The sequence below is a fragment of the Telopea speciosissima genome, chromosome 7 (assembly GCF_018873765.1).
Source record: "Telopea speciosissima isolate NSW1024214 ecotype Mountain lineage chromosome 7, Tspe_v1, whole genome shotgun sequence".
Classification (NCBI taxonomy): Eukaryota; Viridiplantae; Streptophyta; class Magnoliopsida; order Proteales; family Proteaceae; genus Telopea; species Telopea speciosissima.
This window is the reverse complement of record NC_057922.1, coordinates 54919356-54936080: the sequence shown is the minus strand read 5'-3', so window position 1 is coordinate 54936080 and position 16725 is coordinate 54919356. Positions and strand designations below refer to the sequence as shown.

The window sequence follows — 16725 nt, the reverse complement described above, 5'->3', positions numbered from 1 at the left end:
GGAAATAATAAAAAAAATTACAAACCAAACAGGCTTGAACTCAACAACCTAATCCATTTACTAATGATAACAATAATAATTAAAAAAAAGGATAATAAGACTCCCTTATTAATCCCATGATTTGAACTGCTGTTAGGATAAGGTTCCTGATATGTTCAGGAATCAGAAACTGGATGGAAAGCTGGAATCATAGGTTGTCATGACAGCCAGATCTGCTGTAAGGTTGGTTGTCGTGGCAGTCAGATTTCTGCTTTCATGTCACAGTTGTATTTTGGAATCTGATTTCTTGTTCTTCCTTCGCTTGTACTGCTTGTAAAATCTTGATTTTGCATCAGAATGTATCTCTCAGGGAAGCTGAGAGAAATAAGCTGACAGATGAGTTGGCTAATCGCCTAAGCATTTTTGGGGGGAAAATTGCCCTTTATGAATTGTTATCTTTATTTATCTATTATTTCTATGCGCACCTCCTTCTTGTATTTTAGCTGTTCTCTTTGCTAATAAATTCGTTACTCATCACAGCAGCCAAAAAAAAAAAAAAAAACACTCTCAGAAGCAAGCACAATTCTACTGTTTAGCTGTGGTTGTGCCACTACCCAGAACGGACGATGACCAGCTACTCGATATACGTAGCAATATATATATATTTATTTATTTATATATATCTGAAAAAAAATCATTAAAAAGCTAGAAAAATAAATAAAAGAGATTGGTGGAAAAAGTAACATAAAAGTTGGATTCATCAGTGAGAGAGACCAAATCCTTCTCTGAATCTCTGTTTTTTGTCTACCTTGGCAAACACCCGAAAGATCCTATTGCTGAGGTTGTCTTTTGGGAGATTGAGATTGTCAAAAGATGGCTCAAATCCATGTTTAATTTCTCCTGTAGGGTGAAAGGAGAAATGTAGAAGCCTAATTAGGAGAGGAAGCTGGCCCATGACATGACAAAGAAGAAACCATGCAAGGCAGTGTCGGCAGCATTTGGGGAGACTATGAAAATGATGGTGAGGTTGAGCTTGCAGGTGATGATGGCGATGCAGACAAGCATGAGGCTCACTACCAGCCCTTGGATGGTGATCTGATCCTTCCATGAAGTGATTTTGATGTCCTTTGCAACCTTGAACTTGACATCCCTGCCCATCATCTGGGATTTTATGAGCAGCAGCTCTAATATCTCTGCCTTGCTTTTGTATTCTCCGTCCCCATATTCTGTCTCTCTTTCTCTCTCTCTCTCTCTCTCTCTTGTTCATTTTCTGTATTTTGATGCAAGCAATCCACAGTGGCTGACCTGACTGACCCAGGTCTGATCTCCTGGTTGCTGAAACACATTGGTATAGTGTCCAAAAATCATATCGGCAACTGCTGATCCCTATCCAGTTTGGGCGTCCGCCCGGAGTCTCGTGATACTCTAAACCATAGGAATTCTCCTAGTAAACTATAATTTTTGAATTTGCTTTTCATAGTAATCACAACTTACGATGATTGTAATTGTGAAAATATGAAACACAATTTTGTGGAAATTATTAAACTAAAGTAGATTGATTGCAAACTGATATTATTTAGTTAGATAAACGCATATGATCCCCCTCCCCCCTCCGCCCCCTCCTTTTTTTAAGTTGCCATCACTTGGAATAGGTCATGCTCCTCCATCATATTTTATATCAGGGAATCTGTTGTAAGTTCATTTTGAGAGTTCATTAATCATATCTTTTCTTCTTAGAAATTGAAAAATATTGTAGTCAAAATTATTTTAAATTTTCTTGCTAGCAAAATAGGCTTCAGATTGGGCAGTGTAGCTTGTCGGCTGATTTTACTGTTCCACAATATCACAAGCATGGATAGTGTTTTATTCAGGAAATTATCTTTTCTTAAGAAAACCTTCTGTAAGACCTTTCACTGGTGGTGTTTCTTCAGTCAGGAATTGTCTTTGCATGCTTGCGTGGGATAAGCACCATCATAAAATGAGCCTCAAAGTCTCAGCTTTTTGATGTAGAAAGGATGATGGAAGAACTATATTGCTCTTTTTGGCTTTTAATGAATTCCCATTGTCATTTTGTTATTGCTGCAGGATTCTATATGATAAACGATTTAGTGTGTTCCATTATCCAGTCATGGATGAAGATGCACCAAATTATCGCACAATAATCCAGAATCCCATGGACATGGCTACTCTGCTGCATCGCGTAGACTGTGGGCAGTACATTACCTGTCCAGCATTCCTGCAAGATGTTGATCTCATTCTGACCAATGCAAAGGTTTGTGAGTCTTTAATGCCAGTCTGACTCCTTTGACTTTAATTCTATTTTCTTACTCTTTAAGTTTTCTTTTTATTATGTGTAATATATTGGAGGAACAGGCTCCAAATGATAATGTTTGATCACACAATCTTTCTTGGGAACAAATGAACATGCCAGACCATATACTGTAAGGCTCAGTTTGGATTATGAGAGTCTGATCAGAGAGAGGGCATTCCCCTGATTTGCCATGTATAGTGTTAGAATACGTAGGCATTGTTTGAATTGCGTCCATTTCTGATTTGCCATGGATAATGTTAGAATACGTGGGCATTGTCTGAATTAGTCTGTTTATATGTTTGAATTTGGTAATAATGAATACCAAAGAGGAAATATTTCTCACGTCTCAAAAGAGATTAATCTCCACAACCCCTGCTTTTACACAGCTACAACTGTGAAGGTGCAACCATCCTGGCTTTAGACAGCCACAACTACCAAGGAGCTACAACTCCTCTCTGTCCAGCGCCCACTGGGCACCCGTAATACAAATAATAAATGGGCTTATAAATGTATGCCCTTGTTACAGCTCATACAATGTGCAAATCCCTCCCAAAACAAACCACAACTCACTTAGGCATTTAATCAAATAACTAGCCTATGGTGAGTACAAGTTATCTAGTACTAGCAACCTCTGGAGTTGCTGATGACGGACGTCTCTGGTCAATGATGCACTCCCTTGTCTTCCTTCTTCCTTCCTCTTCTTCTCTTCTCTCTCTTTTCTCTTCTTATTTCTTCTCTTTCTCTCAAGTCTTTTTTCTCTACTCAATCCCTAGCCAAATCTTCAATGGATTCTTCAGTCATCTTCTTGGAACAATCAATATAACAAGAACCCTCTCAAGAATGGTGAATAACAGTAGGGTAAACACATGGAAGCTCTCCCAAGTTCTCCCTCTCTTTCTCCTCTTCAAAATGAGTTTCTTTTCTTCTTCTCTTCTTCTCTTCTCAAATCCCAGCTAGATAGTCAAAGCATTTCTCAACCATAAATCTTCTTGCATTTGATTGAGCATGTAGCATTCAAGAAGGGTTGATAGCTTAGGATTTTCCCCATTGAAGCTTCACCTTCCACTCTCACTTCTCTCCTCTTCTTCCCTTTTCCGTCCCGGTCAAACTGTGTGTGGTTGGACCAGTTTCTGTGCATTGCTGGAAAAATGGCTATCTCTCACTCTTCAAATATGGATTGAGCTGACTCTGGTGGCATTGGAAAAAAGACTCAAAGTTCTGCAACTTTTATTTTTAGATCTGTAGAGAGGATCAGAATTAGAACACAAGGCTTGGATGATTAATTATCATCCTAAGCACATCTATTTATAATCATGAAAAATAGAGAACAGAATTACATGAGCAATGTGGGACTAAACCACATACAAGAGAGACATAATAAAAGAGAAAAGGCATAATAAAAGGGAAAAAGTCCAGAATACCCCCACAGTATTCTGGCCCATACAATCCAACACTCCCCCTCAAGTTGGAGCATATATATCATGCACACCCAACTTGACTAAGATAGGAAGAAACATTTTGCCACTTAGTCCCTTAGTGAACACATCAGCCAATTACTTCACAAAGGGAACACAAATGAGTCCTGCTTCGAGCTTCTCCTTGGTGAAATGTCGGTCAACCTCCACATGCTTAGTACGATCATGCTGGACAAGGTTATGAGCAATGCTCATGGCTGCTTTATTGTGACAATAAAGCATCATGGGAAGATGGACAGCAACACCATTATCCTGCAATAATCCTCTAAGCCATAGAAGTTCACAAATTCCTTATGCCATCGCACGAAATTCAGTTTCAGCACTGGACCTTGCCACAACATTTTGCTTTTTGCTACGCCATGTGACAAGGTTCCCCACCCACAAAGGAACAATAGCCAGAGAAAGATTTTCTTTCAGTGGAACCAGCCCAATTGGCATTAGTATAAGCTTCAATCTTTAAGTGACCATTGGGTGAGAGAAGGATTCCTTTTCCTGGAGCAGACTTCAAATACCGCAAAATACGACGGACTGCCTCCATGTGAGAGGAATAGGGATCATGCATAAACTGGCTCACCAAACTTACAACAACGCTATGTCAGGTCGTGTGTGAGAGAGGTAGATTAGTTTGCCCACTAATCGCTGATAGCAACCCTCCTTGTCAACAGGTTCACCCTCTTTCTCCTAAGTCTTGTAGTAGCTTCCATTGGAGTATCTGAAGGATGACAACCTAGCAGCCCGGTCTCAGTCAATAGATCAAGGATATATTTTCTTTGAGAAAGAAAGATGCCCTTCGAAGATTGAGCAACCTCTATCCTAGAAAATATTTTAGAGGTCCAAGATCTTTTACCTCAAACTCACGACCAAGGAAGAGCTTTAAATTCTTGATAGCATCACCATCATTACCAGTGACCACAAGACTATGAGAAGAGTTACCTTGTCACCAACTCGTCTGATAAATAAAGTATGATCAACATTGCTCTGCTTATAACCTGCTGAAATCATAGCTTTGTGAAATCTGCCAAACCAGGCTCTAGGTGACTGTTTTAACCCATAAAGGGCACGCTTCAATTTACAGACCCTGCCCTTGGTCCTGTCATCAGAGAAGCCTGGTGGAATGTCCATATATACCTCTTCCTCAAGCTCCCCATGGAGGAAGGCATTCTTTACATCTAACTACTGAAGATCCCACCCAAGATTTGCAGCATAAGATAATAACACTCGTACAGTGTTGAGTTTTTCCACTGGTGCAAATGCCTCCTGATAGTCAACTCCATAAGTTTGAGTGAACCCCTTTGCAACCTGACGTGCCTTATATCGATCCACTGAACCATCAGCCTTCTGTTTGACCACAAAGACCCATTTACATCCAACTGGTTTTTTCCTTGGAGGAAGAGCCATAAGATCCCACGTATTATTTTTGTGTAGTGCTCTCATTTCTTCCAACATTGCTGCCTTCCACTTTCCATCTGTAGATGCTTCCTGCCAATTTTTAGGAATCGAAACAGAAGAAAGAGAAGATACAAATGCACGAAAAGAAGGGGAAAGAAAACTATAAGAAACAACACGAGATATGGGATGTAAAGTGCAAGTCCTAGTACCTTTGCGATGAGCAATAGGTAGGTCGGAAGAAGAGGGCTTACCAGGAGAGGAAGGATCTGGATCTGGAGCCGGCAACTGGATGGGTATTGGTGCTAAAGTGGATTAAAGCTGCCTTTTGTTGGTCCTGCCCCTTTTATAGGTGAGTATGTTGGAGTTGTCAATCCTCTTCTAAAATTCACCAATAGTTCTCTGGACTGGAGTCAGCTCCCCCTGAATAGGAACATTAAAAACACTCTTTTCTATGGTCTCCCCTTGTAAAGGATTCTCTTAAGATGAGGGGGCAACAGTCAGAGGAGGTTGGGCATCAATTAAAGAAGGATGGGCAGCATCCAAAAGAGGCTGGGCAGCAGCCAAAGGAGGCTGGGCAGTAGCCGTGGGTGGCTAGGCAACACCCGTAGGTGCCCAAGAACCTCAAAAGGAGGAATCTTAAAATGCACATCTTCACTAGAACTCTCCCCCTGAAGAGGCAGTGAAGAATAATAGGAAAGGGTCTCATGAAAGACAACATCCATACTAACCAAAGTACGGCGGGAAGGGGGATGATAACACTTATAACCTTTCTGGGTTGGAGAATAACCCAAGAAAATACAACGTAGCCACCTAGGTTCAAGGTTGCCTGGAGATTTTGTATCTCTAGCATAACACACAACCAAACACTTTGGGAGGCACAATAAAGGAGGAATTCCCCAGTAAAACATCAGATGGGCTACGGGAGTCAAGGACCCGAGTAGGTAATCTATTGATGAGATAGCAGTGAGAATCACATCTCCCCAATATTGAGATGGGACATTCCTAGCAAACATCAAGGCCCTGGCCATCTCTAACAAGTGGCGGTTTTTCCATTCTACCATGCCATTTTGGGCAGGGGTATCAACACAACTAGTCTGGTGAATAATGCCATGATCAGCCAAATATTTTTGAAATTGAGATTCTGTATGCTCGGTTCCATTATCACTCCTCAATATTTTGAGAGTAGCCTGGAATTGAGTTGGGACCATTTTATGAAAATGCTGAAAACATGAAAAAACCTGATTTTTTGTGTGCAAAAGATATACCCATATGTTCCTAGAATGACAATCAATAAAAGAGACAAACCAACGATGACCAGAAATAGATGTTTTACAACTAGGGCCCCAAACATCAGAATGCACCAATTGAAAACAAGAAGAACTCCTTTTATTTGAAATTGGATAATTTGAACGTGGCTGTTTGGCCAGTACACAAGCCTCACAAAAAAAGTCATCCTTAGTATGTTGGGTGACTAAACTAGGAAACAAATGTGCTAAAATTCCTAAGGGGTGGTGGTGACCTAACCTAGAGTGTCATTGGTAAAGTTCAGAAGATGCCAAGGAGTTCTGGTGTAGCGGAGAAGGTAATGGTGGTGGAGTGAAGCGACCATCATTAAGCAGGTACAATCCACCGTGTACTTTATACAATCCAATCGCCTTCCCAGAGCCCAGATCTTGAAAGACACAATAAGAAGGAAAAAAAGTTACTTTGCAATTAAGATCACGAGTAATACTACTAATAGAAAGAAGGTTAGTAGTAAAATTAGGAATATATAACACAGAGGATAACAGAAGAGAGGAAGTGCAGTTGATGATTCCTTTTCCCGATATAGAGGAAAGGGAACCATCAGCTACTTTGACCTTATCTTTCTCAGAAGTGGGAGAATAACGATGTAACAGGCTAGAGGAACTGGTCATGTGGTCTATAGCTCCAGAATCTATGATCCAAGGACGGGAAGCTACAGAAGCACAGTGACCACCAAATGGAATACCTGACCGGCATAGTTATTAAGGCGTTGCCAAGGCGTCCAGGTGGAAATATGGGAGTAAGGCGGTGGAGGGCCTTATGGTATGTAAGAAAGGTGACCACCTTGGTTACCAAGGTGTCTCCTAGGCGACCAAGGCGACGCCTTAGGACGCCTTGTGACCAAGGCGGTTGCTTTTTTTTGTTAAATTTATTTTATGTATTTATTTTTTTATTCTATTTCCTAACTTATTATTTGAAAGTGTATATGGAATATCTACACTGAGATACGTTTTATTCTATTTACTAACTTTTCATTGGCTGGTGTATGTATTATCTAAACTGAGATACATGTTATCAAGGGTATAAAAGACTTTTTCTTCTTTTTTTCAACAAAAGTCCAAAACTGAAACCCTCGACTTTTCATCTTCGTTATTTGGGTTTGGGAGAAAAAACCTGCGGTGAAGGAACAACTCCAAGTCTCCATCAATTCCGGCAGTGGTCTTCTCCTGCCAGCCGCTTTGATTCCGACGAAGCTTCCTTCGACTACCACGTTTCTAGCAAGGTAAGTAACCTTCTACTCTTCTTCTTCTTCTCTTCTATTTTTCTTATTCTGCTGCTGCGCCTCCATGTCCCATTGTCCCCTCGATTTTTCATTTTTTTTTTCTTATGCTGCTGCTCCTCCAGCCTTCGCCCCCATCGACGATTCCTACCTTAGGGCCTACTGCCCAGGCCTACTGATAATCGATTTTTTTTCTGTTTCTTCTCATCCTCCTCCTTTACAATTTTTTTTCTTCCTTCTCCTTCCCTGTGACGCACTATGTTCTTTTCTTTCTTTTCTTTTTTATTTTTCCATCCTCATTTCTTTTTCCTATAATAAATTGAATGATATATCCTCATCTTGAGACAATGTGGACCTGTGAATACATATCATAGACGTCATTTTGTTATTTTGTCGAAATCATGATATGATAGTGTGGCTTCTCCACCCCCACCAGCAATTCTTATGCTGCTGTTCCTACCTTAGGGCCTACTGCCTAGGCACTCATTTTGGCATCATAGAGGTAAGTATTAGCAACCCTTTATTCTTTATATTTAATAATTTATAATGTTGTTCCACATTTATATGCTATATTTCTATGATAATATGATGAACTTAGTTTGTTAATTTGTTTTTTTGATGAATATCTTGCATTGGTTTGAATTATTAATATTTATTTAGCAAAGTAGAATTATATAATTTTTCATATGCTATTTGTACCAAATAAAATGGTTATATAAGAAAAAGAATACTAGAATGCCTTGTTCGCCAAGGCGACGCCTTGTGGCCGCCCTATCGCCAAGGCGCTTAGGAAGGCCCTTAAACGCCGTGGTCGCCTTGCTGCCTTGATAACTATGCTGACCGGGCAAAGTGTGAACCTAAAGGAGCCGAAGAATTGGCAGTAGCAGCGGATGTAATAGAGGTAGCAGCAGCGAAAGTCCTTAGCACACGGAGGAATGCCTGTAAATCGTCCTGGGATAGACTAGTGTCAGTAGCAGGGGCAGTGGTAACAGACTCAGTATGGTTGGCTTTGTTCTTTGGCTTTTTCTTGGCAGCCCTCTTAGCTTCAAAGTCAGCTGGCTTCCCATGAAGTTTCCAGCACTTGTCTTTGGTGTGGTACAGCTTGTGACAATGCTCACAAGCAATAGTACCAGTAGTAGAAACAGTAGTAGTAGTGCCTATGGGTGCAAGAGCAGCTGGGGTAGCAGTCTGAAGGCCTGACCTGTCAGTAATAGGAGGGTGCAACATGGCAGCCCTACGGTTTTATTTAGAGGAGACCAGTGCGTAGGATTGTTCAAGTGTGGGAAAAGGTTTGTGACCCAACACTTGAACCCGAATCTGATCATACTCCACATTTAACCCAGCCAAAAAATCATAAATTCTGATCTTATCCACATGTTTCTTATATGAAGTAATATCAGCAGCTGTACTTGGGTGAAAGTCAGAAAAGTGGTCCGATTCTTGCCCATAGTTGTCATGGCGTCGCCATGGCGTCTGGCCGAGAGGGCTGCATGGCGACCTACGCCATGGCGACCCTCTTTGATTTCTTCCTCGACTCTCTTTCCCTCTTCGATTTCTTCTTCCTGTCTTCGATTTCTTCTTCCCTCTTCGATTTCTTCTTTCCCTCTTCAATTTCTTTCGATTTCTTCTTGATTTCTTCTTCTGTCTTCTTTCCCTCTTCGATTTCTTCTTCCGTCTTCTTTCCCTCTTCGATTTCTTTCGATTTCTTCTTTCCCTCTTCGATTTCTTCTTCGGTTTCTGAATTTTCTTCTTAAAACTTGAGAAACAATAGAGAAAAAATAAAACATGGCTTGAGTATACATCTATTAACACATTAAAAATAGAGAAAATAAAAAATAAAAATAAAACATGGTCGACATGCTCGCCATGGCAACGCCATGGCGGGCGACATGTCGATATATCGCGTGACACCCCTCCACCGACTTGGATCGCCGTGACGCCGTGACAACTATGGTTGCTGCCAAAGGCTGCGCAAAGTAGCATAGTATTTGGAGACTGTCAATTTTCCCTGAGTAGTGTGAAGGACCTTCTTCTAGATTTCATATACCTGGGCATCATTGCCAAGCTGTCCGTAGGTTTCCTTGCAAGCAGCCCAAATTTCCGAGGCTGTGTCAAGGAGAAGAAAACTATGCTGCAGATCTGTAGTCATAGAACCAATCAGGTAGGACATAGGAACTCCATTGTTGGCAAGCCACTTTTCTTGAGCAGCTCCAATCTCGGTTGGCATAACACTGGTTCCATTAATATGACCAGTAAGGCCACGACCAGCAATAGCAAAGGAAGCAGACCTAGACCAAAGTAAGTAATTAGTGCCATCCAACTTGATTGGATTAGGAGGAAAGGTATGATAATCTGATTTGCTTTGTCCATCACCAACAGAAGTAGCAGTCGAATCCACTGAGTCACCCATGAAGACAGTAGAGAATCCCAAATCGCAGAATGGGGCTGTTGTGAAGAGAAACCCAAGAAATCCTTCAAGTTAAGGGCTGAAAATGGGATGAGAGCCCTCTGGTAATGATAGAATAAATGTCTCCAAAAATCAGCAACAACTGACAGAGAAAACCTTGAGATCGATTTTTTCAGGGTTTTGAAAAAAACCCTGATGGTGCTGAAATAGATTAGAGGAGAAGAAGCCCAAAAAGTGAGTGGATGAGGCTGAAATTGCAGTTGAGTGTGCCTTGAATAGGGGAGAATCACTCCTCAAAAAATCAGAACCAACTGATAGGTGGAACCTCAAGATCGACTATTGTCAAGGTTTTTCAAAACCCTGTAATTGTGAAGAAATATCGATCTTGAGGGGTCTTCAACTTGATGTAGATGCTTGTATACCAATCTGCTGCAGTTCTTGAGCTCCAATATGGTGAACAAATCCCTTGTAGTATAGATTGAATCTGTCCAAAGAAGGCTGAAGTCTCCAATTTTCGCAGCAAAGAGACCGAGCACCCTATTGATCAGATCTGGATATCATGGAATGAGGTAAGAAAAAGAGGGCAGCAACTGGATCAATAGATCACCTCATCAGTGCTGCCCTATGGGAAAAAGAAGAACAAAACAAAGGGGAGGAAGATCGAGAAAGGGAAGAAGAGAAGAGAAGAGAAAAATGAGATCGAGAATGGGAGAGGTGGAGTCCTAATTCATAACCTGCTCTGATACTATGTAGAGAGGATCAAAATTAGAACATAAGGCTTGGATGATTAATTATCATCCCAAGCACATCTATTTGTAATCATGAAAAACAGAGAACAGAATTACATGAGCAATGTGGGACTAAACCACATACATGAGAGACATAATAAAAGAGAAAAGACACAGTAAAAGGGAAAACATCTAGAATACCCCCACGGTATTCTGGCCCATACAATCCAACAAGGTCTTCAACCCATGTAGTGAGGAAGACCTCGAAAAATGTGCTGCAAGTTACTGGATGTGCAAACAGAGTATTCTGGTTACACTTTACTGCATTCACATTCAAGATCATAACTTCTTCGATCGGACTCGGATTGAGACGATTCTTGAGGCATATGAAAGTAGACTTGAAGCTCTCTATTTCACATGTTTTGAGCTTCAACCCAGGTTCAGTGAAAGGGGGTCAAAATGGAGCTCAAAGTCATCGAACATGTAGAAACAGTGTTCTGTAAAACTGAATTAACTTCACTGTCCAGACCATCTCTCTTTTGTTTGACCTCCGATTTACCCAATTCTTTTTTCACAAATGGGAGAGCTCAGGGCTCGGCATAAATAACTCTGTAGTTTCTATACCTACCAACTTATAGCCTGGTTAACCCTCTTTTCTCAGCTTGTAGCCAAGTGCCTAGCTCTTCAGGGAGTCTGCCCTTTCCCAGTTCCTGCTTTCAGCAAGAAAGATGACTAACAAAAGATACATTTCTCATAATATTACCTACAACTCAGGTTCAGTGCACGGATCCCTAAACTGAGCTTGAATCCGACTCATGCAGAAATTACTTCCTGAAACATACGCACCATGTCTGAAGATCAAGTCATAACTCTCTCACCCGATGCCATATTGATCTGATTTTTAAATGGGTTAAAAGCTAACTCAGAGGTATAACTTTCTCAAGTTTTGAACTTTAAAAAATTCTCAATGGAGGACAGCTCAAAAAGTCTGTGAAGTTACTGCATTTGCAGAAACAATGTTGAAACAGTGTTCTGAAACAATATGTACTACAGCAATTGTCCAGCCTATAACTTCCTCATCTGACCTGATTTTTGCTCGACTCTTGCGATGCATTAAAGATACCTTGAAGGACAACAACTCTCCTTATTTGGGGTTCAACCCAGAATGTGCATAACATCGTTAAAGCTGGGCTTGAAGTTGCTGGATAAGCAAAAACAGGGTTCTGAACTCTCATGTCATTCCTGATGTTCGAACCATAACTTCAACCCAAACATCCGATAAACATGATTCCAGTTGCCATTGAAAGCTGACTTGATTTCCTTGAAATCTTATGTTTACCAATTCATGGTCCGACCAATATAAGAGAAGATATAACTCATTTAGTTTGCTGCCCTACCATGAAACCTGAAATCTTCTCACTTTAACGAAGGCATCCACCTTCTCAACTCCATCAAGCAACATCACCTCATGCACTCTAGGACTTGAACCTGCCTCTTCATCATGCTAAACACATTTGTTAAATGCCAACTCATGATGATGCCAACTATACCAGCCCTCCTGCCAACTCTTCAGCTATGCCAACACATTGCTATCAACTGTGTCCAGCTCACAACTGTCCATAACACATGGATGGCAGTCTACTTCATTTGTAGACGTCCTCATGTAGCTTCACATAATGCCCAAGGTGATTGCAACATCTCCATAGCGTCCCTGATCTTCCAATCTAGCTGACCATATGCCACATCATCAACATGCTTTGCCTGTCAACCAGGCTCAACCATGTCAGCCCATACAATTTCATCTCTCTGCTCTGCTCTTCCATAGTAGTAGTTGACCTTGTCTGAAGCTCATAGACACTGCCATATGCTCTGACGCTCTCTGCCCTCATTTATTTAACAGACTGCTTAATGGGGGACAGAATAGGAGAGGAGAAATCTGAGAAGAAATCAGAGGGGAGGGGGGAGGAAGAAGAAGCCGTGAGAAGAAGAAAGGGGGGGGGGGGGAATGTGCGCACACGCACAAATTAACTTTTCTTTTTCAATTCATTGTTGCATAATCTCCCCAATACGTTGGTTACACATCTATTTGTAAAACCCAAAACATCTATTTGTAAAACCCAAAAATAAAGGCTCCTAATTACTTACTAAAGCCAGGCTGACTAAAATAGAAACTCAATAAAACTAAAATTGGAAATTTCCCTACGTGTCTAATAACTACCTTAAAATAAAAAATTACATAGTACTTTCCCAAATAAAATAACCTTCCTAAAATCCTACTAGATCCAAACACTCAAACTGGACCCGGTTCAACTGGGTTTGGGTCGGTCCAATGTAGTACACCAGTTGGGTCTGTCCAATGTAGTCCAAGATTGTCCTGTATCACTGCTACACAATCAATCAACACATCTCTACATCTACTGCCCACTGCACTAAGCACATACCACAAATCTGCTGACTTAGTGTGTTGAAAACAATGACAACAACACATGCTGGTGTGGCCAACAATATCTCCACTTATATGTGTTATAGGTATACTCTCATTTAAAAACAACAATATGTGGGATTGTTGGAACATCTAATCCCAAACCCTAAAGTTGATAGGATACCTGTTGGATGGAGGATAAGTTTGCTAACCTCTTTCCATTCCCCCTTCTAAATATCAAGTCTATTGATGCCCTTTTTGTGTGTGTGTGTGTTTTTTTTTTTAAATTTGGCTATTTCATACTTTCTTCTCTTATTCTCTTATAAAATCTTTTTCTTTGTTTTTTACAATTCACACACACTCATCACATACACTCACACAAAAAAAAAAGGGCATACCCAGTGCACGAGACTCCCACCACTGCGGGGTCTGGGGAGGGTCATAATGTATGCAGCCTTACCCCTGCTTTCACAGAGAGGCTGTTTTCAAACTTGATCCTGTGACCCACACACATACGCGCACCAAAAAAAAAAGACATGGTCTTAGTATCTCAGGTAGTTAGCCATTCAGTTCACAAAATATTAGTCAGTAACCTGAAAAAAATGATTGGGGAAAAGATGCATCCATAGCTACCTCTTCTGTTTCAGACATGCAATGGAAAATTTGTCAACCTGAGATTTTTCCAAAAGATCTACTGTAAAAACAGCCGCTACCACCTAAAAGCACCTAGGCTTCTTTTTTTTTTGGGGGGGGGGGGGAGGGGTAATGTAATTGTCATATTTCAGCTTTAAGTCTTCAAGAAGCATAAAAAGTGGTTCAAAAGTGAGTGTAAGGTTCATAAATTACAAGAATTCAATTCCATATTTACAGAATATAGTGGGTCCATGATAATACGCCAGATAAAGGTTTAGAAATACCGGTCCAGTATTATTGAAGCATGGAGATCCATAGTTGTCACGGCGTCTAGGCGAACCAAGGCGGTCAAGGAGGTAAAAAAAAAATTAAGGTGACAACAACAAGGCGCCTAGGCGGCACCTAGGCGATCAAGGCGCCCATCCAAAAAATTGTGCCTGGACAACTTAACAACAATGGGGAGGTCAATACACCAGATGAGGGTCTAGAAGCATCAGTCAAGGGGAATCGAAGCAGACATGTCAAGTTACTTGAGGAAAATATTACAGACATGGGAGCCAAAGAGGAAATAGGAGCTGTGCTAGCGTATGCCAGCTGCAGCCATCAGCAGCATATTTATCACTGGCAATACAGTCTTCATAACGCAAGAAGAGGACTTCAAAAATTCCAGCCACAGAGAAGTAAGAAAACTATATTTCAAGCTAAAATTTAGATCAGACTTAAACCAACGTTTGATCTTGCTGGAATTATGGTTGAAGGTTAGAATATACATGTAGAATGGCTCTGTAAAATTATAACATGATCTGATGTATGGATCTTCAGATGTGAGCAAGTCACAGAAATATCAGTTTAAGGAAACTTGCATGAAACGAGATCTGATGGTTCTGGAAAGGATTAATATTCGATCTACGGTCACATATAAGTTGGATTTCATAAACTCCATTGCAGTACCACAAGTAGCAAGTTTCTGCACACACAACTAATGATTTGATGCGACAAAGGTAGGAAACCATAATCTGAATAGACAAGAAGGGAAGAGAAACAGGGCAGAATGAGAGACATTGCTTAACTCAAGATCAACAGGTTTGATCTGAGTGTATTTTTTTTTAAAAAAAAGGTCAAGACCTTTTAATCATCATAATATGTGCCGAAAATTTTGGTGAAATCCAAGGGTCAGATCTGGATCCGTGGGCACAAATCAGATTTAGAAACTTTAAGCCCAAAAAATTAGGAATCAACAGATCTCTTTATCCATAAGGCAGATTAGGATAAAACTCCAGTAAAGTATACATTCCAGGCAAGGATAAATCTCCCAAAATATGATCTAAATCTGCTGATTAGATGTTGCTAATCAGATAAATCTCATCAAGAATAGGAATGATAAAATAGAGCATAAGTAGGGAGCAGAACAGCCACAGGTCATGTATTAGCAACAACTCTTGACATAGGCAAGGCCACAGATCACCAACACATCAGTAAAACTCCACGATTCCAGCAGATCACTACCATATCTTTGGAAACATGAGAAAACCCTTGTCTTTCATATTTTGTTTTCAACAAGATGTTTCATCATAAGCAAGTGCAGCAGTGCTTTCTGCACACCATGATAAGAAAAACCCCAAAAGACCCTCAAAACAAGAAAAGGGCATGTTGAGCCCTAGATACTTTGGACCATTTGAAATCCTCAAGGGGATGGGACCGGTGGCATATGAGCTTGCTCTACCGCCTGCCTTATCTGGAGTGCATGATGTATTTCACGTATCAATGTTGAAGAAGTATATGCTGGATCTTTCGCTCGTTTTGGGTTATCCACATAATGCATGAAGCAACTTGGGTGCGCGAGGACAAGATGAGAACTCACTATCCACTTCTGTTTGATGATTGAGGTACGTGAAATTTTGAGGACGAAATTTTAGAAGTGGAGGATATAATGCACCAGAATTTTGGAAACCTGAAAGTGTTGATAAATAATTAATTATCTATGCCTAGGGGTATTTTTATAATTTTACACCTCAGGGGCAATTGCATAAATTCACGATTATTCTTTCCTCATAATTCCATTAGGTGTGGAATCTGATCTTAGTAATAACCTGGTATTGGTTGGCATATAGGTATATGAGATATTTAAAAATTAAAGAGTACTTTAACTCTATATTTAAATTGATTTTTTAGATTTAATGAACAATTGAAGTGTTAGTCTGGTAGTTGTGACGTAAGCTAGTGAGAGGTCTTGAGTTCAAGTCTTATAAGCTGCAAAGAGAGGTGAGAGTTATAAGCTTTTATTTATATTTTTGGATTCAAGTCAATGGTGGACCCCACCATATGATGCAGAGCAAAAGCACTACCTCTGCAAGAAGAAGAAGAACATGAAGCTGTTGCCCAAGTAGAATCAGTACTAGTAGTAGTACTAGTTCTATACTTAATTTTTTTTTCAGTGTTTTATATTTTTAAATTGAACTGGCCCAACCTGGTTGAACCAATGGTTCAATTTAAGTGACTTAAGTCACCTCTTTTTAATTTATTGTATTTTCTTATTCTTTTGGGTTCACACTCACAAGAAATTAGAAGAGGAGGTGGAATAGTGTAGCCGGTTAGGAGTATTCCTAGGCTGAATAGGAGTAAGGCCCTTAGGCCATTGTATAAAGCAATAGTAACCATGGAGCAACTCACTCTCCACTTTTGAAAATTAAAAACTGCTTGCAAGCTGCTGCAACTTCTCTTCCACTGTGAAAGTTTGCTTTGTGTGTGATCAAAGCTGGTGGGATTGGTGTCTGATCCAATCGACACCTTGCGGTGTGAAGCCTATAGTTGTCATGGCGTCGCCATGGCGTTCTGGCGCTGGAGAACCTGCGTGGCG

At 40.5% G+C, this 16725-nt stretch overlaps 1 protein-coding gene across 5 annotated transcripts in view; it reads left to right on the top strand.

Moving 5' to 3' along the window:
• Positions 1 to 16725, top strand: part of LOC122666998 (ATPase family AAA domain-containing protein At1g05910) — a 48227-nt gene that overhangs the window by 20384 nt on the left and 11118 nt on the right. For all 5 annotated transcript variants that reach the window (XM_043863138.1, XM_043863139.1, XM_043863136.1 and 2 more), the window contains one exon: positions 2065 to 2251. In XM_043863138.1, coding sequence (XP_043719073.1) covers positions 2065 to 2251 — 187 coding nt within the window. The remainder of the gene's footprint in view (positions 1 to 2064; positions 2252 to 16725) is intronic.